The sequence below is a fragment of the Acanthaster planci genome, linkage group LG10, assembly GCF_054643075.1.
Source record: "Acanthaster planci isolate LZ-2023a linkage group LG10, COTS_SCS, whole genome shotgun sequence".
NCBI lineage: Eukaryota > Metazoa > Echinodermata > Asteroidea > Valvatida > Acanthasteridae > Acanthaster > Acanthaster planci.
The window spans coordinates 10985062-11009909 of record NC_141786.1 but is presented as its reverse complement, the minus strand read 5'-3'; the positions used below and the strand labels follow the sequence as shown (position 1 = coordinate 11009909).

At 41.1% G+C, this 24848-nt stretch overlaps 2 protein-coding genes across 4 annotated transcripts; both read right to left on the bottom strand.

Moving 5' to 3' along the window:
* Positions 1–1559: 1559 nt before the first annotated feature.
* Positions 1560–14783, bottom strand: LOC110983916 (uncharacterized). 3 transcript variants are annotated; one of them, XM_022243587.2, is made up of 10 exons: positions 12804–14783; positions 11413–11535; positions 9479–9567; positions 7145–7205; positions 6864–6955; positions 5509–5607; positions 4706–4906; positions 3818–4033; positions 3230–3286; positions 1560–2958 (listed from the first exon to the last, which is right to left on the bottom strand). In XM_022243587.2, the coding sequence occupies exons 1-10, from the start codon at positions 12871–12873 to the stop codon at positions 2806–2808; spliced, it is 1161 nt and encodes a 386-aa protein (XP_022099279.1). In that variant the 5' UTR covers positions 12874–14783; the 3' UTR covers positions 1560–2805. The 3 variants fall into 3 exon arrangements, with proteins under 3 accessions (XP_022099279.1, XP_086998133.1, XP_022099280.1); XM_087142007.1 differs by having other exon boundaries at positions 6876–6955; XM_022243588.2 differs by lacking the exon at positions 11413–11535.
* A 210-nt stretch (positions 14784–14993) lies between these two features.
* Positions 14994–24613, bottom strand: LOC110983926 (uncharacterized). Its single transcript, XM_022243603.2, has 9 exons — positions 24277–24613; positions 23385–23507; positions 22530–22618; positions 20627–20687; positions 20367–20467; positions 18578–18808; positions 16985–17191; positions 16417–16482; positions 14994–16172 (listed from the first exon to the last, which is right to left on the bottom strand). Exons 1-9 carry the CDS (start codon positions 24341–24343, stop codon positions 16020–16022), a joined length of 1098 nt encoding a protein of 365 aa, XP_022099295.2. The 5' UTR covers positions 24344–24613; the 3' UTR covers positions 14994–16019.
* Positions 24614–24848: the final 235 nt, after the last annotated feature.

Genomic DNA, 24848 nt, shown 5'->3' with positions numbered 1-24848 from the left:
GTATGAAAGTGATGATAGCTCTACGGAAGGAGGGTGGAAGAGCTCCGGAGCTGCGGGCGGAGGACAGAACGGAAGAGAAGTCGTCTTTAAAAGGGGCCAGAAACCCTAGAAAAGTTCAGATGTAAGACCGTCTAGGCCGGGCGTTTTGTTTTTGCCAAGTTGCTTGACCGCAGCATCCAGTTCTTCAGGGCACGAAGGAGCGTCGAAGTTCTCCGAGTCGGCCGGGTCTAGTTTGGTTAGATCATTTAACATTTGGTCGAGGGCGCCCTCGTCAGTCTTTGATTGACTATACTGATTCTGATTAAAGTCCCGGACGTTTTCATTTTTTTTAATTTGAACGGGGTCTTCCGTGACATCACAGGAGAGCGAGATTTCTCGATATTAAAGAAATAATACGAGCAGGTGTCAACCTCATTGACATGTTAAAAACGGGCTCTAACGAGGGCACCCCAAGCTTCGTCATTGAGAATTTATTTAATTCATTTCTTTGTTCTTGTAGGCAACGACGAGTGTCATCAGTAAAGTCTCGCGCAGACAGAGGTTCCTCGATAGTCTGATTAATTCTGGAAACAGTAGTACGTTTTTCTCTAGATATTTTCTTTCCATACATTTGGGTGAGACATTTGATATGTATTTTTCCAAAGTCCCGCCAGGTGCAGAGGTCGGGGAATTCGTTTTGTTTGTCCCTTCAGCCCGTTCAAAAATCTGCAATGAAATTCCTGCAGGCCTGATTGTCCAATAAAGTGTTCTTGAAATGCCCCAAGGCGCTTTCTTTACAATTGGAAGAAGGAAACTTAATAGAGACGGAGACGGCCAATGATTAGGGAAAGATTTTTCAAGACGAGACGGAAGAGAAAAGAGCAGTGGGAATATAAAAGCGGTCCAGCCTGGCTTTTTGAAACACCGTGCTGGCTAGAGGGATTACTTCCACACCAGGTGTATTTTCTTTCAGAGGGGTTCTGTCTACGCCAAACGTAGTACAGTGATAGTTTGTTAAAGGCATTTTTGAGAGCCACGGAAATGTTGGGGCCATGTTCGGTTGGCATACCAAAGACGATCTAATTTTGGATCAAAAGTATAATTAACATTACTGCCAACAGTAAGGACACCGTCACTGAGGGGGCCACTGTGAAAGGAAAGTTGTTGATGACTTTTAGAGCTTCTTTGTCAGATTGAGGAATTAGAAAATTATACAAGTAGAAAATAACTTTGCCACGTGAATGCTTAATAAAAGTCAGGTAACCATCAAAAACAGAAGTATATTCAAGAACAGTGAAATTGTTTCTTACAAGAGTAGTGACCCCAGCACCACGCGAGGGGCTGGGATTGCAAAAAGGGGTGTCGTTTTACCAGGAATTCCAAGAGGGATATTGTTCATTTAAATCACCGGTTTCATGAGGAAAAATGACATCCGGATTATTGCAAATTCTATCGGGATATGTATAAAGGGAAATATTTTGAACAGAAGAGGAACAGCCCCTCGCGTTGAGTGTGAGCAATGACAGTGTCATTACAAAGAGAACGAAAGAGAAGAAAATTCATAATAAAGGCAAGAGAGATTACACATCCAATTTCTTTATTAGTTAGTAGATCCTCTGTTGCAAGTTTTTCAGAGGCCTGAGTAGAGCTACAAATTTATAAGACCTGACAGGCCCAAAACGGTCTTGCTTGATCTATAATAAATACAAAATACAATAATTAAGTCAAACTATAGTAACAAACTCTTAAGATACACAAATTCTCCACTTACTCCGGAGCTCCAAAAGACACACATCTAAGCTAAAGAAGAAGAAAAAACAAAAGAAAAGAAAGGAATGACTTTTTCACAAAATTGCAAAAAAGCCAAATATAAACGGAAGATAAGAAATAGAATGACTTTTGGGAAAATTGCAAAACCCTCCCAAAATAAAGAAAAAGAACTACCTTTTTGCAAAAATTGCGAAAAAGACCCAAAAAAATTCTTAAGGAAAACAAAAGTTGTTTCCGCAAAGTCGCCGAAACAGCTAATAACAAGGTTTCATCGAAGATGACGTAGGCTCACGAAAACGTAACAAATACTTGGTATAAAAATGCCTCCAAGATAAAAATGCTTCCGTGTTCGTAAACGGTAAACTCAACATTAACAATATTGTAGACAGGGGCATAGATGTTTTTCACCGATTTCATATAAAGATGGCATTGCATAAGTACGTACTTCAGTTGTTTTGTAATTACTATTATTAAAGATTACAGATGATAAACGAGACATTCGCACGAAGACTCAAATAACAAGGGTTATCCCGGTTTTAGATAAATCCAAGGAGACGCGTTTCAAATGGGGCCATCACACTCACGCAGAGGTTTTAATTTTAGCGAATGCACGTCTTTTTGCCCTGTCACAACATCCTATCGGTTCGAGAGGAATGCAACGCGCGTGGTACCACATGCGTGCGCACTGGATGGTCCCACAGTAATAATACGGCGTCTAATTCTAGTCGTCTATACACCATGAGTTAATCTAATACTTCTTTAGTTTTAGCGACTTCCCACTATGGGGTGTATACATTTAACCAGAAATGCCTGAATATGATGAAATACAGGGAACTTCTTTGTACATATTTTCTGTGGATTTAAGATACTGTTTTCAAATATCTATATTAAGATACACTTTGTCTCGCTGAATATTATATAAAAAACTATACATGTACTGATACCTTTAATGGTAAAGATTTAGTCGCGAGAGAAAACGTTTGAAACAATATTGTTCAGAAAATAAATGTTATATCCAGTACAGTTTTCGCTACCTTTATCCCCTCTACCACTCAGCTATGCTATGTTTCCTTTACCTTTAACATTGTTCTTCAGTTGTTCTTTCAGCTTCATATTTGCTTCGGCTTTAGCACGAAGTTCTATGCCGATGTCATTGGCCTCTTTCTGACGTCTGTTATGCTGGGCCAACAGTTGCTTCTTGGTCATTTTCTGTGGAAAAAAAAACACAACGGAGTGCGCATGCTCATCATCGCAATTTGTCCCATGAAAGCTTAGCCGACATTGCTGTACATAATCATACACCATGTATCTTACAATACAAAATATCCATCGTCATTCAAACCAGTTGGCCTATGAGATACAGAACATTTCTATTTCATCATCCGGGTGATAATTGCCAGTGAAGACTTATCAAATTAAGCAAAAAATATCTTTGTTGCAGTAAAGGTTTTTTGGTTTACTGATCGACTCCTTGACATACCGCCGGAGTGCTGACGACATAGGCAGGCGCTTTTTGGGGCTTTCTCCAAAGTTTGTTCTGAAGAGGAAATGAAATGGGAAACAATGTGCATGAGTGGAAACCACCTTAACACCAAAAGAGTTGGGCGGAATTTGCCCTTCAACATTTTTTTCCGATATCACTAAAGTGTTCAACTGACCGTAACAGCGAAATTATTATGTGAAAATATTTTACTGACAGGGATATGCTTTAAATGCATGCTAAATTTTAAAAATAGAGCAATGGGCAGCTGAGATCGCGGGTGAAATTTGCCTCCCCTACTTGGCTGTGAAATTGTCCAAAAAAACTCAGCTCTTTTAGAATTAACGTAATAAACTTACAATGCTTTCTGCCCTACAGCCACGTATTACCTATTTGCTGTTTCCAAATTTGTTTCGTATAGTAGATGAAATGAGACCTTGGGCAGGAGTTTCTAACTTCAAAAGCTAGCTGTCAGTAATAATTCGTTTATTTGGTAAACTGAAACTAAGTGCTGCATTTAATTTTTAGCTATTTTTTTCCAAGTTTACAATCAAATTTTATCTGAAGTTTTTTTTATCTATAAGTTACCTGATATGACTTGGTGAACGCATTGGAACGCTGGCTCCATTCGCTATCAGCCACTTTACTGACAGTCTCCCCTGTGCCTTGGCTTAGTTCCTCTGCAGGGCTTGTTGCGTCTTCCTGAGGCGCATGCTTGGCCGGCTCGCTAGGTCGTGGATGCTGTGGTTGCGCATCCAGAGGAGGGTCGGGAGTTGCCTCTCCGCTTTCTGGCCGCACATCATGCTGTGGATTGCACAAACACAGAGAGACATGTTATACGGTCGATTCAAAATAGTGCGCACCCATGAGTCTGCAACTCGTTGGGCAATCACAACGCGCGAAATTTGTCGACCCTTTCCGAACGCGCATTGTGTCCACAGATATTTCGCGCATTGTGATTGGCCGACGCGTTGCAAACTCTTGGTGGCGCAATATTTTGAGTCGCGCGTATTGTGGCTTTGGTCAAATTGATTTGGGCGTTGCACGAAAGGATGCTACTTTTACAATGGCACAATTTAAGAAATTGATGGGCCACGAGCCTTCACGAATCTTGTAACCCGTGGAAACTTACGTAGTAACCTCGTAGAACTTAACACAAGTCCCAACTCTAAGATCGATCCTTTACCTTATACGCGTTCTGAGATCGTATTCACTAAGCCCACCTTCACAACATAAATCAAAACTTCCACAAATAAATGCCACCAAAGCTTGCTCACGCACACAATTCATGGTGCAACAGGACATCCTGAATTGTTTAGTCCAATCTGAATGCTGTTTACGCTTGTTCTGCAAAGGATTATGAATAATTGAGAACACAGAATGTAAAAACAATGGTGTTAGCTTAACACCCTGAGTTTTATTAGAGGAATACACCAGACTGGGCACAGTCGTCTAATAACAGCAAGAGCAGAGTACCTGCTGTGATTTGTAGGATCGGTAGGAGAAGTTGTGGGAGTTCTCAGAAGGCCCGCAGTCCGCTTTAGGCTGGCCTGCTGGCTTGGTGTTCTCACTCCGTCGAGGCGTGGCCCTCTGGGGCTGCTCGCGGGATCGATGGGGAGTATAGGAGGCCCAGGGAGGGCTTGGTGGACGTTGCTTTCGCTGACGATAATTACTTGACTGCCAACAATCCAGAAGGAATTCAATGAAAAAGGAAATGAAGATTTCTACGAGAAAGAGATTTGTCCCGGCATTCTTAACAGAGACAGCCGAAATCAAATTGCTGATTTCCATTATCGTCGCTGACAGTTCCATCTTCCTTGTTTTTCATTTCCTTGCCTCTCCTTTGTTGACTGTCATAATGATTCTCTTTGGTAGTTTCAACTTTCAAATATGCAAAAGGGACTGCCTATCCCTGTCTATCGGCTAAAGAAAGCATCATCATGGAATCTCTTGCAGGTGCATGCAATCTTTGGGCTTCAACTGTATTTGTTAGCGAAGGGTAATTTCCTTCTAGGCCGACATTTGAGTGTTGTTTTGGAAAAATACCTTTTCCAAAGTTGGATTTATATCTTGTTTCTTTCTTTGCCGTTTATTCATTGGTGCTCTTTCATTAGGTACATGGTATTTATTTTTAAATGAGAAAAGGTGTTTACTAGTAAAACTGGATCAAACGGCCTCAGAAAGAATAAAAAAAACCGACAACTGTTTAACTGGTATTTTGTACATTCAAATTGGAAAGCCAGTCCTGTAACAAGGCAACAATTCTTTTGACAACATACCGGAGTGTGAACTTGGGGTCGAGTTTGATGGTATCGCCGTTCACCTGATGTGCTCTGGTCGCTGCTTGCTGGTTGCTGATGTGCCCGGTCACTGTATTTCTAAAACCACAAAAAATACGCACGGTTACAACAGAACAATTGTGCCCGCTAAGTCACGTGACCTAGAGTGGATGTCAAAGATCAATAAACCTGACTTTTTCTCATAGCATATAGTGGGTTTTGAGTGTTATTTCCTAAAACATTAAACCGACTTTTGATGTAGTACTCAATACATCAGTATTCTGAGTAATTTTCCGACCGTTGGCTCTAGATTTGGTAAATTACACTTATGACACTTTTTGCTAAGGGGTTAAACCACATTGTTGAGCTTTCTTTTCATGGTGGGGGTTGCGAGTTTGGTGTAGAGGTTTGCGGCACCATGCAAGGATATCCTTGCATGGTGGTACCGGAAACCTCCATACCTAACATGTTTGTTAATGTTTGATACCAACTATAGGTCACATGCTTTGTGGCCGCAGTCGGTCTATTCAAAGAAATTTGGTTGAGTTTGTACTATCCCTCATCTCCAGTGAGTACCCCCGTTATTGTCACAAGCACCGGAATTTACATAACCATAATCACTTCTTGAATGCTGCAAGCAAAAGAAATTCCTCAAGGCATCTCAACTCGGAACTGAATGTGAAGCTTTTTCCGCCTCGGTATTTTCTCTAAATGTATCTGCGAGTTCCTCTAACATCCTACCCATTCTTGACTGGAGAAAAGCAACTAACCCAGAAATGCCTTTCTCAAGGACACGCACGCCGCACACTGGTATCTAAGAATGAACTCAACATGTGTTACCCGCTATTCCCAAGGCAGGCAGAAGAAAGTATTAATCGATATTTGACCATCCTTCGCCCCCACTGTTATTCTGTCTGCAGGAAGCTTTGGCCATTACGGATAATAACAACAGAGGAACTCACACGAACAGAGGAAGTTGCACTACATCGGGGATATAAAATTAATTAATTTAATTAGCTTCAGTCTGGTTTTGGATTGTGGGTAACATAGTTATGTTGCCCAAGAAGCAACAAATTTTCTTTAGTATTTCCCATAAGGGCAAAATACCTCGGTCACAGCGATGATAAGGGAGAAAAGTAACCACTACACAAAATTGTAGCTGGCAGCTGAGATTTTGTCCTGTGAGCTAGAAATTATGAAACACTAAGAAAAGTCACGAATGGTAAAACCTCTTCCGTAAATCGACGGCACGAGTGAGCAATGTCCGTACACCACTGGTCAAGAATGAACTGTGGCAAAGCAGATAGCTCTCTTGTGCCTCTGGCTAGCTAGTACATGGAATTACGAAGAAATACCGGTCTGAATACGTTGTTGTTCATGAAGAAAAAGTCATCATCGTCGTCTTCATAGGTGCGCATGCGTGGTGAAAAGAGCGGAACTCCAAACACTGCAAACAAAAACAACTCAAGATTGATATTCTAGGCCTATACACAAAGTTAAAAAGCAACCACGCTGCTGTGGGTGGAACGTAAATATAACATCATGACTGATTCTCAAAAAACATCGTGTTACTCATAAAAAGGAAGCAGCTGTAATTATGTTTTTCTTAAAGGTTCTTAAGAGGAGCCGGACATACATGTCCTGAAGAATGCTTCACGCCTCATGGCCTCCCTTCTTCGTAATTCTTCGCGTAGCATCTGTAGTAAAAATACAATGTTCAATGTATGTTACCGTGGATTACAAGGCGGTGCACAAAGTTAAATGTAACTTAATGTAACAAAGTCAAATAAAAAAAAGTCTGCGAATGGAATAGTCATCCGTAATGTCTTGCAGTGAAAATATAAAAATCTCCATAAACCTTTTCATATTGTCTTTATTTCATGGGAGGTAATCCGAAAATATTTCTCATCCATTACTTTTCAATGTGGCTGCATGCACATTTAGTATATAATGTTGCTGCATGAAAATGTGATTCCTGTTTGACTTTGAGAGGCGAGCGTTATGGATGACTGCAGGTTGCATTCGAGATTTTTTGATAGTAAACGGCTGGAAATGAAAAACTTATAAAAAAGCGGGCAGCTGTGTTTCTAGAAGGATTGGGCTAGTACAGGACTTTGATCTTCGCGATCTCCTTGAAACTCAACGAAGGAGACGAAGGACGATGAAGGACGTTGGTCTGGACTGAGGAGATGCTATAGAGCTGAATCTGATTCCGGAAGAGAAAGTTTGTGATCTGAGTCTTTAGCCGTGGCGTAACTGGGGTACATTTGCAGGAGGGAGGGCAATCGATGCCCCAGCGGCGTATACAGCAGGGGGCGGGGAGCAGGTGGAAAGTTGCCCCCTGACAGTTTTCTTTTAGAATACTTCACAGGAAAGAAAGCAATTGGTACATTGTTAAATATATTAACCAAAACCCCGAGACAATACCACGAGACACACCATGAAATAAGAGGAGGGATGTCGGGCCAATGAGTACGGCTTTTGATATTTATTTCCCTCCAACATTATGTTGAATGAGCCTATGGCCGATTTTGCTTTTGAATTTGCCACCCCCCCCCCCACATCAAAAGCTGGATACGCTGCTTTCGTTTTCTGGAGAGAAGGACACTCACAGATTCAGTCACAATTAAAATACCGACTGAGAAATCACCCAATTTCTTTTAATCTCTAATTTAAAGCGGGGGAAAGCGGTAGCTTGGCGGCCTCCTGCGCGCCTCCTCCCCCGAGTTACGCCATTGGTATACAGTTCATTATTTTGCAGTTGCTTTTTCCCACCCTTTTTGCGACAGGAGGTGCATGTTTCCCTCGCCTTTAAGTTTATTCCCGGCCGTTTGTTGAAGTGAACTTGGTCTTGTTTCAATTCGTTCCACCGTCTAAGAACTGTTCGCGCCAGGAGTTTGTCCTTTGTTCAGAGCCTGAAAAAGTCCTCACTCGTACTATTTTTTAACTAACATAAGATCTTTCTTACTTGTAAACACTAGCGTATTCTAATCACTTCTCATTTTGTTAAACGCTTTCAACACTTCTTAGGTTGATGCATACGAGAAAATCTAGGCTTTTTCTAAATAACTGACATCCACAGAGAGTTTGGAAATTATATACACGTATTTGGATCTTAAAAGTATCTGTAACAGCAGTTAATGTTTGTTTGCGAATTGGTAACACTCTGTGAACTATTTTTGTGACGTTTGCACTGATTTTGCCAGCCAATTACAGCAAAAAGGCGTAGAAAACGCGAGGTCATTTCACTGGGATTGAACGGCAGCGAAGTGGACAGAGGGAATGTCCTTTTCCGATTGTTCACCCTTTTTCGAAACCGGTGCTGGAAAGTACGTATGCGTGCTAAGTCCATGGGAGATTGTCGTAGGAACAAAGGAAAGTACATAGCATTGTCTTCTGAGGAATGACGGTCACTACTATAAGTGTGTAATACCGCAAGTGATCATGCCGCCCCTAAAATCATGCTGAGCGCCACTTGAAGAATACTCAAATAAGTGCAAGATTTCAAGATTTCTTAATCATTTCACTGATTTTCCACTTAGGCCCAACTATCATCATTATGTCTAATCAAAATAATTATGACCCTCGTACTATTTTATTGTTTTGATCTTCCTTTTTCGAGATATCAATTTCCTTTGAATGTCTTGATTTTTCGGGTCTTTAATATTTAATTATAGCATTTTTGTTCTGTTATATGAGTAAATTTATTTAATTTTAATTTTACTTTATTTCTTACTCTAATTTTTGTTTGTATACGACCATAATTTAACTGTGAATATAGGGCTTATTGTGTGAAACAAAATTTGATGAAGAAACCTAACTATAAGCATAAAACAGATGCATCCCGTATTTTCTTTGAAATGAGAAACACTCCAGTCCGTAGCGATCAGCAGAGGGTGGCTGTGAGCATCGAAAAGATTCCCTCAAAATTAGCAGAATTCTAAAATCAATGTCTGTAAGGCGTGCTAACCTCTCGCTGGAAAAGCAGCAAAAGGTCCAGAAAGGAGAAACCTTCGTCATCACTGTCACTGTCATCATTGAGAGTAGGATTATGGAAATCTGAGGAACAAAATACAACGCTTGATTTAGACAGGCGTGCAGTTAAGCTAGTGAACTATGTCACACCTGGATAGTACTGCAATTGCCAGTCGATTACAGGGAATGTGTAGGTCTCATTTGATAGCCATTGTGACAAAAACGACAACTTGTTAACCGGATAAACGATCCCCAACCCAAAAATGGCGGGTACTATACATTATCTGTAGCTGCCTTTAACAACCCCAAAGTAATCGCTGTGATAGCTACAATGGTAAAAAGGCAAAAAAAATTAAAAACAAAACTAAAACAAAACCAAAACAACCAAAATAAAACCCCCACAATATCTAGCAAAGGTATAAACACGGAAAAGATGTGACTTGAGTAATTTCAATAAAAACAATCAATTGATTTTTCTGGAATTTACAGAGCCCAGTGCAGCACTGAAGCTTCCAGGAACAGCCCAAATCCGCTTGTACCGTAGTTTCCATGAATTTGTGGTAAACGTCTCTATATCTGACCTCAGGTGTCAATTTGATGGCGGCACTGAACGAATTAGTCTTGCCCGGAGTTGTAATGACTCGCGTCGATAACTCGTTTCGAGTCCGACTCAACTCACTTTTTGGCGACTCGACTCAAGTAAATTACTCAACTCGAGTCTCTGCAACCAAATGACTCGACTCGACTCAAATTTCTCATGGACATTCAACTCGAGCACAAGCTTATAAGACTCGAGTCTCAAAAATTAAAGCAAAATTTTAGTTGGCTAGATGCCTCTTACACTAGTTTATTTTCAATATGTCTAAATGAAAATAAAAATACCAAAAATGACTTACATGGAGTGGTGTTTTTGTTGTATTTTGTCAAAAGATTTGTGACTCAAATTGACTCGAGCTCGGTACTTGACTTGACTCAAACACAAAGTGACTTGACTTGTTGACCTAATGACTCGACTCAAGTCACAACGTTAAAATGACTCGACTCGAGTAACTCTTTATAACACTGGTCTTGCCCCAAGACTGGTTTGACTGTTTTGGCTGGTGCACCGTGCATGCAGGCGACATAAGCTAGCGAGCACAGCCCAAATAGCATTACCATTAAAGGGCGCTATATTCACCTCAGAAGAACTGCCAGAAACTGTGACTGTCTTGTGGAATCTGGCAGCCTCTCCCGTGAATATAAGAGTGCTGGTAGTGTTTCGGCTGTGCTCGTCAGCTCATGTCGCCTGCGCGGTGCACTGGCCAAAACAGTCAAACCAGTCTTGGGGCAAGACTCAAGTATGTATATAAGAAACCTGGACTTGCAACGCCTTTGTATGAAGAAGAAGCCAACCAGCGGCCATTTTACCGAGCCGAATACAAAAGCGTGGGTTGGCTCCCTTCTATTGACATCAGGAAGAACAAAGGCGGGCATTGCCAGGAAAATTTTGTGTTCAGCTCGGTAAAATGGCCGCGAGTGGATTTAATGATCTCTATAAGCTGCTTAAGGGCATTGGGAGTCCAGATTTTAATATACACATAAGTAGCAAGACTATGAACGACTTCGAAAGTGGCTTGACGAATCTCATAAACCAGTAAGCCACAACCTAACTTTTTTAATTCCTATATTTTCAATGAACTGAACAGAAAAAAATCACAGTATCTTGATAAATAAAAATCTTCCTGGGTGTGATCTGTTCGAGCATCATCACCTTTTCCTTGAACCATAACCTGTACATATGCTAATTTTGGCTCACGGTGTTGGGTGGTGGACGACACTGATATTCATGGATCGCACTTACCGACAACGGTGACGGAATGATCATGGTGTTTAGTGACTTGTTGTCACATAGCTATTTTTTTATTTAAAGAGGATGTTACAGTATTATACCTTTTCTGAGTATCTGATAGGCTTGGCTAATCTCCTGAAATTTCGCCGTGGCCTCAGGGTCGTCAGGGTTCTTGTCCGGGTGGCAGTCTTTTGCTTTTGTACGGTACGCCTGCCTGATGGCCTCTTCATATAGCATACAAGAAACAAACGGGTGCGTTGGAGAACTTTGTTCTAATTTTAATGGTTGGGATGACATCATTTAGTCTTGGTTCTTCTCTCTGATTGGTCAGTTGGTGGCTGTTCCATACACTTGTATTTCACACTTGGGGCTCAAAGGGGCAAAGATAGTGTTGTGGTCTATGTGGAACGTTCTGAATTATTCTTTACATCAAACTTTGTCAGCTATCATTAGTTCTCCCAGCCTTTCAGGTACATGTGTATTTTTTCATGTTGAAGTAAAAAAAATGAGGAAAATGAGCAAATCTTTGTTTACAAAGAATGGAAGTGCAATTGAGTGACTTGAGTGCAATACTGAAAAATGAAACAATCTCCGACAGCTCTACGTACTATGTATGGAGGTCGTGCATGAATTAATCAGGAACATATAATTTCACTCGATCTGAACCAATGTCGGCTGTTCTGCACATAAATTTCAAAAACCTCGTTAATAACTGGCTTTTGGAAAAATGTTTCCAAACATCTCATGATTTGTACAACTGCAGGCGGTGTTTGTCGTGCGCTAGGCCTAGTGCCTTACTCGCGTCGTGAGACAGGATGGTTTACATGTTGGTCAAAGTTCATTGACTTGTCAAAACTAACACAGCGGCTATTTGATGTTGACTTTTTTAACGGTACTTCGAGTTCAAGTTCGAGTACGTTTTTCACGAGGTGACGCTAGGTTTGTTCTCCATTACATATTAGGAGAGAACAGTCATTTTTTACAGCCTAGCTCAAGAACATGCTGAGAGGTGTTGTCTTCGGACACAGTGTAACCGTGAAAAGCACAGGTTTTCCGTTATAGCACCTTTGAAGCGTGTGTCGTCTCTCCCCCTCGAACTGTGGGTCCGATGTCCAGCCCACTCCCACAAACAGGCCGGACGTCGGACCCCAACTTTTTTGGGGGGTATGTCGTCTCTGAAAATTTAAATGAGTACTAAAAAAAGGGCCTTTTTATCGCGGTCTCAGAGGATAGGCTATCTAGGAAAGGTCTTGACGGACTTCAACAATAAACACACTACACAACATTCAACCAAAATGTTTCACAACGTCAGGCCTATATTACATGCAGAGCACGGGATTGTAGATTATTTGTTTCTAAAGTTAAGCCCTGTTTGGCATGATTATAACAGCATTTATTTAATTCCTCGGAACAAAAAGGGAAAAAGCGTCAGCCGTATTGGCATTTGTAGACCAGGACGTACAAAAATGGCAAACATTTAAAGTCGGCTCACCTGAGGTGGCATCGGGTGGTAGATCCAGGATTTTGAAACATTCTCGACGAGTAATCGACGAAGACATCATCGGTTAGTAAAGCAGATGGTCTGGTGCTCTGAATCCAAATGATCACCTTGTAAAATGCTGGGATTCCCTTACGGTAGTGAGCCCAATCCTCAGGCTCCCTGTCCGAGCAAAAGGTGCCACTGACAACGTGTGACGCATGTAGATGTACTGTACATGAGCATAAACAGCAGTGTTTATGTGAACGCAGTCTGTCATTGCACAATGTCGTGAGAAATGCCACGATTTCGCACGGCCATTGTAAAACGTCGGGGAATCCCCATCACATTAGCGGGGGTCACATTCTGCTCGCTGCGTATGCTCTTTCCAGGCTGGTTATAGACTTGACTCAAGTCGGGATTCTCCTAGACTTGACCCAAGTCCGTATGTCTGTGACGTTTTCGTTTATGCTTTGGATACACATCGAGACTGCGCGGCATTACTTGCTTCGCGCCCTTTTTTGTGTCCATTTATTACTATGGGTTCTGTTCAGAAATCCCGACTAATCTGCCAACTGTTTGTATTCAGCGAATGGACTCATCTACCAAACGTAGTAGCAGTCAATCACATTGCCGGACTTATTTTTACGTCGTTCATATCTGCATTTGAATGAACGAGTCTACAAGTCTGACCACTTTGATTGGTAGAAATTCCGTATACATTAGGCAAGATCATGTAGTTACATGTCACCCACGGGGTGGCGTATTATAAGGGTTATGCGAGCTGCCAGGCCAAGCGCGACGACCGTGTAGTGCGTACAGCTGGCTGAAGGTACGTACAGCTGGCTGAATTGATGAAAGCCAGGGATGGCCGACTGGGGACGAGCAACATATGTCCGACATAAACCGACAACTTGTTTGAATGACGATGGGTATTTTGTATTGTAAGATTCATGGTGTATGAGTATATTCAGCAATGTAGGCTCAGCTTTCATGGGAGAACTTGCGATGATGAGCATGTGTTTTTTTTCACAGAAAATGTCCAAGAAGGAACTGTTGGCCCTGCATAACAGACGTCAGAAAGAGGCGAATGAGATCGGCAAAGAACTTCGTGCTAAAGCCGAAGCAAATATGAAGCTGAAAGAACAACTGAAGAACAATGTTAAAGGGAAAGGAAACATAGCATAGCTGAGTGGCAGAGGGGGTAAAGGAAGCGAAAACTGTACTGGATATGGCATTTATTTTCTGAACAATATTGCTTTAAACTTTTTCTCTCGCTACTAAATGTTTACCATTGAATACGTCAGTAGCTCGAACAAGCCGTTCTGGTCTATGGAGGCGACAGCCCGGTGAAATATACTGCAGGTAGCAAGAACAAATGGTGCCTGAGAAATTTTCCATAAACGAGACACTGATACTTCCAGTCCTTAAGTATGTTACATCTTTATTTTACAGCTGGGAACTATGCCAAGTCTTCTGATCACCTTCTTTAGTAAGTGGCGTAGCCAGGAGTCGGGGGGGGGGCTTCACGCTAAAGTGGAAGGGGGGCTGACTGGCAGCCGATTTGGATTATGCAGTTTGTGTAGGCCTGATCAATAATGGCGTCCCCTGGACTAGGAACCTGGGTTCAAAAATGTTTTTGTGTCCGAAACGCAAGTTGGGGGAGGGGACTGGGGCAACGAATTTTCATGTTGGGGGGAGTGGGGCCAGCCACACCGCTGTTCTTAGTCCAGCGGCGTTTGATGACGGAAGTAACAACACAAGAACGCGCACCCTTTGCAAACCTCAACTTGCACGAGTCCGGCATTCACTTTCTTGTAAAACCAAGAAAGTAATAACATAGGAAAAAATGTATCCTTAATTTACAAGACATCTGGAAATATCTGGGGTATTTTGCTCAAATTCAGTTTTTCCCCCTACATGTCTCTTGAACATGATACAAGAATTACCTCTCTTTTTGTAAAAACATTTACAATTTTATATGCTTTTCCTTTGAACATTCTGAAGCAGTATTCGAGGAAGACGCTGTTCTTTGACAGGTGTTTATGGGCCTGCTGTCATGAACTGAAGCCACAAATCACCAAACGGAATTATCAGTCAGCAAATTATCACAAAAACTGGGAGACATGGTGAAGGAAATAACTGCAATTACAAGGTTTCATCGAACAATGACACTAAAACATCTGCTTACGACACCACAACAAATGCTTGGCATATAAATGCTTCAAAGATAGTGTTAATTAAATAATATTTAAACCCCAAATGCAAATAATGTATAAAGAGGCCTAGACTTGTTCAACGAACTCATATCCAATTACATTTTTACACGTAGGTACTATTATGGTTACAAAACGAGTACTTATCGTGAAATGATTACAAAAGAAACAATGCAATATCGCTGAAGAATCGAAACGAGGATTTTTCCTGCTAACACGCCATTCCCGTGGGGCCATCACACTCACGAATTTTAACTTGAGCGCACGCACGTAGGTTGGCTAGTGACATCATTACATTGGTCCGGGAGAAATGCAACGCACGGGATGATCCATAGTATTGGCTTCTAAGAGCGTTTTACGATTTGAATTTTAATAAAACCTGGGACACTGAGTTACATGATGCCAGGTTAATTTCCCAGACTAAAGGCACTGTTGCTATGCCGCGTGATTCGGGGAAAGCTTTTGCATAGCGACCACCATCTCTGGAATGGACTGGTGCCCTTTTCTCTCTATTGAAAACAGTGTATCTTTTGTAACTAAGCAAAAGCTTGACCCGGATAACGAGGTATAGCAACAGTGTCTTTAGTATGAAGAATTTAAATTGTGTTCATGAAAACAAAGAACTCATTTTACCAGATTTGATTCAAATTTAACCTGCAAGTGACTTACACCCAACTCAGCCTATAGAAGCCATGAATTAATCTAGTACTTCTTTACTTTGATTGATGAAATTTCCCCTTAAGGAATATATACATTTAGCAGCATATGCATGAACATAGTAAAATATTGGAAACTGGTTGTATACATGTCTGTGGAATTAAGCTGCAAAATATTTAAATATTAATATAAGGATATGATTTGTATCACTGAGTATTATATGATAAATGTACAGGTATTGATACATTTAGGGGAAAATAGTTTATAGCAAGAGAAAACAGTTCAAGGCAATATTTTAGAAAGAGCAGATGGCTTTTAAAGTTTTCACTTCCACTATAGCCCCCTCCTGCCCAGTGTTTCATGCTTCGCTTCCTTTCCCCTTGCCACTGTTCTTCAGTTGTTCTTTCAACTTCATATTTACTTCGGCTTTGGCACGAAGTTCTTTGCCGATCTCATTGGCTTCCTTTTGACGTCTGTTCTGCTGGGCTAACAGCTGCTTCTTGGTCATTTTCTGTACGAAAAAGACAAAGTCCAAATAACACTACAATTTATCGAACGAAAATGAGTCTAAATTCTCGGAAAAAGGCATCTACGTGTATTATAATACCCACAATCATTCAAGCCAGAGGGTCCACAAGATGCTGGATTTGTTCCACTGTCTTCGTATTAATTGCAAGTGAAGTCTTATCAAATTCTAGAAAGAATGTTTAGTGCAATGAAGGTTTCCTTGGTTGCTGATTGACTCCTTGGCATACCATTGGTACGTTGACAGCGTAAGTAGAGGCCGTTTTGGTTTTTCTCGGTTTTCTCCTCGTTTTGTCCTAAAGAGGAAATGAAAACACAAACGGTAACAGTGAGTGGAAAGCAGCTCAACGCAGAAAAAAATCAAAATACTTTTGACTCTGCTTTGAATAGGTCTGGGTCAATTTCAGCAAACAACCGTCCATTTTCGTCAACTAGCTTTTGGATTTGCATTTACTATTTTCATTTATTTGCATTGTTTGCACACAAGATTTTGCCTTTGCCGTCCAGGTTGATGATGTTGCTCAGATGAAGCGGCATTCATATTAAACGAATTTAAATGGGCCTCGTATTTAACTGGGAGATTTCTGCTCCAACTAGAGGGAAACCTATGGAATTGTTTGTGTTGTAACAAAACTTCTTTTAAACACTTTAAAAAAAGAGGCCTTTGGCGGGCTTTTCGTAATTGGAAAGAGCGTTTCCGAGCAGTTTTTGTTTCTGCTAACCTCATTACAAGTCAAAAGTCAAGTGCTGCGATCAAGTTTGCAAGATCCCCATTCCTGAAAATTTCCTTTAACTCACCTGATGCGACTTGACTGGCACCTTGAAACACTGATCCCATTCGCCTGCAGCCGCTCTGCTGAAAGCCTCTTCCGTGTCTTTAATAACTTCCTCGGTAAGGCTGGTTGTGTTCTCGCCTGGCTCGTTAGGTCGTGGATGCTTTGTTCCCGCATCCGTAGGAGGGTCACGAACTGCCTCTTTGTTTTCTGGCCGCTCATCATGCTTTTCCTGTCAAATGCAAAGTGGTAGATTTGGCAGAAATATTATGACTTTTAAAGCGATTTTGGAGTTGCAACAATTTTTTTTCAAACAAAATAATACCCTGATTTCTCCTTTATGCGCCATAATAAAGGCAGCATTTTGATTTTAAAGTAATGACAAATTACGAGCAAACCTGCAATGTTTTTAAAGTAACAGATTGTTGAACTACAGTTTTTAGAAACGTTTGCTTACCTGATTCCCTGGATGGTCGTAAATTTGGATTACTTTGATGTTGGTTTAGTTCATGACAGTAGATCAATAAGCAAAGTTTTTCAACAGTTTTTAATGAGCAAATTTAGAATTAAAAAAAAGAGAACACAAATGAATAGTGTCTCAACCTACTGCCTAACAAGTATATCAATTAAGCTGACACAGGACCACCTAAAGAACATGTTCCAAATGTTTATCCTTAGTCTTAAGTTTAAATTTCTACTCAACATCTAGTTGGGTCTGACCGTCCACATGACCAAGTAGAGTATTTCAAATGAGCTTGGTAAATACGTAAGTGAAATTGTACCCAACAAAAGGAACACCTGGCGGAGCTGTGCATTTATTTCATTTAATGCACGGGTTTCCTTGCACCACTCAATGTCACTTATTAAAAGCTTGTCGTGACACTCTTAGGCGAATTCCACGGTTCTGTGCACCTACTTTTCAAGGACAAGCATATTTAAAAAAAATACATTGTATGTATCCTGTTTGCATGTTCTAATTTGATTTTCCACGAGATCGTTCGAGGAACAATTAAACCCTGATATTGAATTTTAATTCATTTTCACGTGACACATTCAGCAATGGCTATTAATTTTACAGTCAAACCTAAGTCTCCATCTAATTGAGAGCGCTGTGCAGATAAAATATTAGGTTAGGTAATGAACGATCTCTTGCAATGCATTTCAGGATGAAACTCCTACACCTTAGCCAATTTAGACATGAAATTACATTATACCTACGAGGCCTTACATCATCCGTTTGTCCCAAATCGGTATTGGGGTACATTTGGAGTGAATACAAAAAAAATGTCTTCAGAACCAAAGACATGCAGCGAACTCCTAGTCAAATAGCTACAAGTATCTGGCTTTGACGTGGCAGCCCAAGGCCGTGTCTCAAATATTTTTCCGTGGTTTGTTCAAACGACTCAATAGAAAGGTTGCAGCCATAACCACATATTGGTCAAACTTGCCCAGCTGTGGCTTGGACGTGCACGTTAGCCTGCAACCGTTCCCATGAATTCGTGTGTAATTTCAAGCTGCAGTCAAGCTCTTTTGGCCACAGAAATAAATGATTTTTCAGCACCCTCTTGCAATATGGTTTTTGTCCTATGTATTATATTATCACGCAGCTGGTTTGTACCTGTTGTGATTTGAATGATCGGTAGGAGAAGCTTTGATACTGCCCAGAAGTCCCACAGTCCGCTTTCGACGAGCCTCGGCACGCCTCAGACCAGTCGGTTGTCTTCTTGGCCTCGCTGGCGCTCCAACGAGCCTCAGCCCTCTCTGACTGCTGCTGGGGTCGGCGAGAAGTGTAGGACGTCCAAGGAGGGCTGGGCGTACGTTCCCGTCGAGGTATATAATCACTGCAAAACTGCAAAGGTTTCGGGTTGATTTAAATAAATAAAATACAAAGAATGTTTTTGCATGTTATCGCAATGTTATGCATGAAAGTTGTCCAGTCAGTAAGGAAACGAAACAAAATAAAACAACCAAAACAAGAAGAAAGAAAGGAAAACAGGTAAAACACGAAAGCAAATCTATGCACTGCATGGCAGCAGCTTTTCAGAAACCTAAATCCTTAATAATAATTGTCTTGACAGACTCTACTGCGTCGTCGTTTCTCTTTGTACTTTCAACTGTTATTTTCTCTCAAGTACTAACGTTACTTATTTTTGCGTTTTAGTGTCAAATGAGAATGTAAACAAGAAGTGTTTATAAGTTATTAAAAACGGGAACAGTTATACCCAACATAATGTCACAGCTTCTTGTGGTTTCTTTTTTGCTTCACCTTTTTGGGGTTTCTTTATCAGATGTGTGGTAACTATAGTAACTGTATTAATCAGAAAATTTGAAATATAAACAAAAGGCCAGAAAAACAGTGGTGAGTTTAAACTGATAGTCTCCACATCGAGGTCAGTTATCTAAAGCCTAGTTTCCATATCGACGTAAGAAGACGCAGAGAGCATCGGCAATCAGTCCCCAACGATACGCAATGTTATGGAAACACTTTGTCGTCATTAAAAGCAAACATTGATGCACACAGTTTGTAAAGTTGGATCAGGTTCAACTTCACTAGCTGTCTGCGTTGAGCTGCCATGGCCGGCCTATTGTGAAATGATGTCATGCAGCGTCTCTTTCGCGACTGTCTGAGTCCCTGACGTCTTGCGTGCCGTCGGCGTTCATTACGACCATTATGGAAACCTAGTTAATAAGGCAACGATTCTTTGGGTGTTCTACTGGAGTCGGAACCATTGATCTCCATACACTAAATATGCAGCTCAGCAGTAACTGCCTATGTGCGAATTGAAGTGACCGGGTGGCCATCTTAGGCTATTCAATACAATGGCCTCCAACTTCAGTCCATTCACTAAGAGCATTCATGCATAGCTCTAAAGCCAGTGATTTGGAAAATGCCATCGTATTGAATAACCTAAGATGGTCTCTCAGTCGCTTCAATTCGCAGAGCAGAGCTGCCTGTCCAGTGTATAAAGATCAGTGGTCGGAACTTGAGATTGAGTTCCATTGACCCCCACTAATTCACAGGAAGCAATAAGCCTTTTGTGAACGTCAATAAAATCTGGTACAATGAGTTCTTCAAAGTCACAAGAACATAACAATTTGAATTCTCTATACTACAGATACTGTTGCTATACTCATTAGTCTGGGAAAGTTTTCCTTACTTACTTAAAAGACGCCTTGCCTCAATATACTCTTTTCAATGGATGAGACGGGCACAAAGGAACCAGTCCATTCCAGAGACGGTGGTCGCGATGCAAAAGCTTGCCACGAATCACGAAGTACAGCAACAGCGTCGTTAATGTGGGGAATTGATATGTTATGTTTACGTGCAGTCAGATAACTCAGTGTACCAGATTCTATTCAAATTTAACTCGCAAAAGGCTTATTAGGAAAGAAAGATGGTCAATTACACTGAAGTCGTCCGAGTCGGAGGAGTCATAATAGACGTCATAATCATCATCATCGTCATCAAAGATGCGCATGCGTGGTGAAAAGAATGGACCTCCAAACACTGCAAACAAATGCAGCAAGTTAAATATCACAAAAAAGAGTACAAAAGCATTCAATCAACAGTGTAATGTCATAATAAATAATTATTGAAGAAGATTTTGCGTTTCAAGAAAGAGGACTGCGACTATAGGTTTTAAAATATTTTAAACTGAATGCATACAATTTCTGAAGACTGCTTGGCGTCTCATGGCCTCTCGTCGGCGTATCTCTTCCAGTAACATCTGAGAAAAAAACACAATTGCTAGGTGGAGTTAAGCTTTTCTGGCAAAGTCTAATGAGGAATGTACAAATCGCATAATGCACCTCTTTCTTATTGCCCTCATCCGTACGGGTGGCCTAAGTTTCTAGAAAAATCGCCTGTGATTACTATGTGGATTTTCTCAAAATATTCGTCACATTGCTTTCAAAGACTGCCGTGTTCTCATTTAGTGTTTCAGTCCAAGCATTAATCTCCTCATGCTACAGAAGCATTATAAAGTTGGCTATTTTTTTTCTTTAAATGAAGACTAGAAAATGGTGTAGCCAGGACTTAATGTGGGGCCTGGGGAGGAGCACTGGCATAAAATAGGGTGGCACAAAGGGCGACCCCCAACTTTTTAGCTGCTGTAAATTCAAAACGCAGAGTAAGGGGGGCTGGAACTCTCTGAACGCCATACAGGATTACTTATGGGAAAGGAAACCTGGATAAATTTGTCTTTTCTTTAATGTGACTAATTGTTTGGTAAATGGTAACCATCAGTTGTTTTATTATGATGTCCTCTTTGTATGACACCAATAAATCCAAATTTCCGTCACAGATGACGGAGCATGAAGTGGTTTAATGGACCAAGTCAGAAAATGCTTTGGCCCGAATAGCAGTTTTGATCTTGAATTCGTAGTGTCCAGAGATCGCTTTGTCAGAATTACGTAATGTTTGCAAGAATCTCCAAAATGCATGTTTCTTCTGGATTGAAAGAAATGGGGGGGGGCATATTTAAAGACACTGGGGCTATGTTGTGGCAAGAAGAAACCCTTAACTGTGGTTGTCTTCGAATTAATTATTTTGGTAGTATACTTTATGCTTAATGCTGTGCAAATCTGTGACCCATACACAGAGTGCTGGTGCAAAGCCATTTCTGACACGGTCCATTAAACCACTTTGTGCTCAGTCATGTGTGATGGAAATGTGAATTTTTTGTCATGCGAAAGAAAAAAATGAAACGGATTATGTTTACCATTTACAAAAGTGATCACTCAAGTTCAAGTTCAGATTAATTAATCTATGTTTCCATATTTAAGGCACCCTGTGGGTGGTGCTCCTTTTCCCCATAATAAATAAAATAATTAAAGACCTGTGAATAGAAGCAAACGTTCATCAACAGCACACTGATTACAAAACCGAAGCCATGGCGGACAAGCTAGAGAGTGCAAGGGTCTGTTCGTTTCACAGGGATCTTGATCGTGATCAGTGATCCCGAAGCTGGCTCTTGGGTGTATTCTGGTGACAGTGAACTGACATTGGATCATTGAGTTTGGTTGCATCCATTTCGGCTGCAGACACCTAATGAAAATAGCACTAACTCTTTTCAACCATTCATGATTAATTACTACAGTCATAATACTTTTTAAATGAAATTTGACGAGTAGTAGTGCATTTAGGTGTGCGCGTTTTTTTGGGGGGGGTCACCTGGGGCACCGGAGCTGTGTTTAGAGGACACGCCATGTATCCTACGGTTTCGCCGCTGCGACCAGCAAAAGTTTAAAATCACTGGTGGCAATAAAACACTATTAAACTCGATGAGAAGTACAAACAGAAAGATCTTTTACCTGCGATGTACGCAGAAGACGGAAGATCAGAGGAAACTCTCAATCTAGTCTGTGTATATTGTCACAAGTGATACTGCCCCCAACAAAATCCCAATGGAGCGGACACATACGCTATGGCTTCACATCCTGTCATGACTTTTGTTCGCTATTTATTGTGTAAAACAGTAATTTAGAGGGAGCACAAATTGGCTGTAAGCATCAAAACAATTTTGAGAACGTGAGGAATCTACAGAGAAGTCCTTTACATATTGTGTTACCTCTCGTTGGAAAATCAGCAAAAGATCCAGAAAGGAGAAACCTCCGCCACTATAAGCACTGTCGTCTTCAAAAGCAGGATCACGGAAATCTGAAAAAAGCAAAACACAAAAAACAAAAACAAACGCTTCCGTTAGCTGGAATGAGACAGTGAACTATGCCGGAAATGCTTTGTTATAGTCGCAAGAACCAGAGGTTACAGTGGCCAAAGACAACGCATAGGCAAATAAAAGAAAAGGGCCTGTCTTGGTTAAGCCTCTGTTGATCAAAGTGTGGTAATCCATTTTAAAATGATTAACATCGATAAACCCTTTTTACGGCAATTTATTTCTAATCGGTAGTTACTGTGCTCGATTTTAGACAAATGATCAATTTATGGTGAAGTTAGTGTCAGTGACAAAGAAGAAAAGGCGAAATATGCTATCAATTTCTGCTTGATTTGTACATTCAGCGAGCATCGTTTCCTCATTTACACACACCTGGCAGGATTCTGCCGGATTCATTACCTGCTGCCCGTCCCTACGTTCGGAGGACGTCTATAAGACGTCTGGAGACTTTGGGTATGGAAAGGGAACCAGTCTAGTCGGAAAGCGACTCTCTGGCCGTGTCCAAATCGGGCTTCCAGAGCTATGGCTATTGTCTGTGCGTCTCCACGCATTTCTAATGGAGCGAAGACCTAGACGTAGCTCTAGACAAGAGATTTGGATCCAGCTGACATTTTCTCATTTTATGAGAATGGTGACACACATACCGTCACTTCACTTTGTTGCATTCCCTTTTTATTTTTTAAATTTGATCTTTAACTTTACCGCATTGCTTGGCTTATACTTTCTGCAGAATGTTACCATGCTTTCTACCTTTTTGGAGTACTTGATAGGCTTGGCTAATCTTCTGAAATCTTGCTGTGGCCTCAGGGTCGTCAGGGTTCTTGTCCGGGTGGCAGTCTTTCGCTTTTGTACGGTACGCCTGCCTGATAGCCTCTTCAAAATGAAACGCATAAATGCATGAATGAAAAAGTCACTGAGTAACATAACTTTCTCATAATAATAATAAACCAATGCCAGCCGTTCAGAATAATTTTGCTGTCGAAAATTCACGATATAAAAGCATTGATGATTTGTTTTGTCGCAGATGGTGTTTGTCGTGTAACGTCATATAACTGACTGACTGTTGGTCAAAGATCATTGACTCGTCAAAAATAACACCAAGCTATTTCATGTCGACTCTTAATGGTTTGGGATGCTTCGAGTTCAATTTTTTGAGTACGTTTTCCCGAGGTGATTGGTTTTTAGTCTGCATCAGGTTTTAGGAAAATTCGTTTTTGTAGCGTGTGTCGACAATCGGAGGACATGGACAAAAATGTACAACATATTGCGCAATGTCTGCATAAAACGAGGATGTCGCCATTAAGTACTGCAATATATGGGACAGGTAAAAGCCGCATGCACAGGTTCCTGTTTCTGGTCCTTGTATGTCTTCTCTGAAAATTGAAATGAGCGATACGAAGTGCGCCTGGTGATCGAGCTCTTTTCTGGAGGATCTCGGACGGATCTTGACTTCAATATGGCAATAAACACAAGCATTTTGCCAAAATTATTTCACATTACCCTAGGGTTATATTGCACGAGACGGATAAAAATGGAGCAAGCAATGGACGCATTTCCTTGATCGAAAATGGGGACAACGTCAGCCATGTTGGCATAGATCAAGTCGTTATAAATAAATAAAGAACATTGAATATCGTCTCACCAGGGCTGGCATCGGGTGGTAGGCCAAGGATTTTGAAGCATTCTCGGCGACTCATCAACGAAGACATTATTGGTGAGAGGAATAGTTTGCTTGGTGCAAAGAATCGAAACAGTCTGTTTGTAAAATGCTGGAATTTTCCTAGTGGTTAGTCCAGTTTTCAGCTTTCCTGTCAGCGCGTTCCACAGCTGACAACGAATGACGCACTCAGCAGTGTTGTGCGTGCAAGTACAGTGAACGCCGTCTGTCATTGCATTGCGTACTACTGTAATTTACAGCAGTGAGAAATGTTGGGATTCGCGCAGCCATTGTGAAAGGTCGGGAAATCCCCGTTCCTTATGGAGGCACATTCTGCGCATGCTCCATACGGATAATGAGAAATCAGTCGCCCACTCGCACTAGTCTTGGCACAAGACGTCACTAATATATTGATACAATGTTTCCCGCGGATATTTTTTTTTTATACTCACAGTGTTGTAGTCTGGCTTCCTGACCTGGATGCCCCTTGACGACGCTGGGAAAAGTCTTAGACAGGTATCGTCCACAGCTACATAACTATAGATGCCTGGCGTGTT

What these genes read in the sequence shown, in the direction of transcription:
- LOC110983926 (XM_022243603.2), bottom strand. Translation starts at nt 24,343, where the DNA reads ATGTCTTCGTTGATGAGTCGCCGAGAATGCTTCAAAATCCTTGGCCTA. An exon ending in CCAAGCAGTCTTCAGAAATT is followed by an intron (nt 20,468 to 20,626) that starts GTATGCATTCAG and finishes ATTTGTTTGCAG; the next exon opens with TGTTTGGAGGTCCATTCTTT. An exon ending in ACGCTGTCAACGTACCAATG is followed by an intron (nt 16,173 to 16,416) that starts GTATGCCAAGGA and finishes TTTTTCGTACAG; the next exon opens with AAAATGACCAAGAAGCAGCT.
- LOC110983916 (XM_022243587.2), bottom strand. Translation starts at nt 12,873, where the DNA reads ATGATGTCTTCGTCGATTACTCGTCGAGAATGTTTCAAAATCCTGGAT. An exon ending in CTATCAGATACTCAGAAAAG is followed by an intron (nt 9,568 to 11,412) that starts GTATAATACTGT and finishes TTTGTTCCTCAG; the next exon opens with ATTTCCATAATCCTACTCTC. An exon ending in TGCTGCTTTTCCAGCGAGAG is followed by an intron (nt 7,206 to 9,478) that starts GTTAGCACGCCT and finishes TTTTTACTACAG; the next exon opens with ATGCTACGCGAAGAATTACG.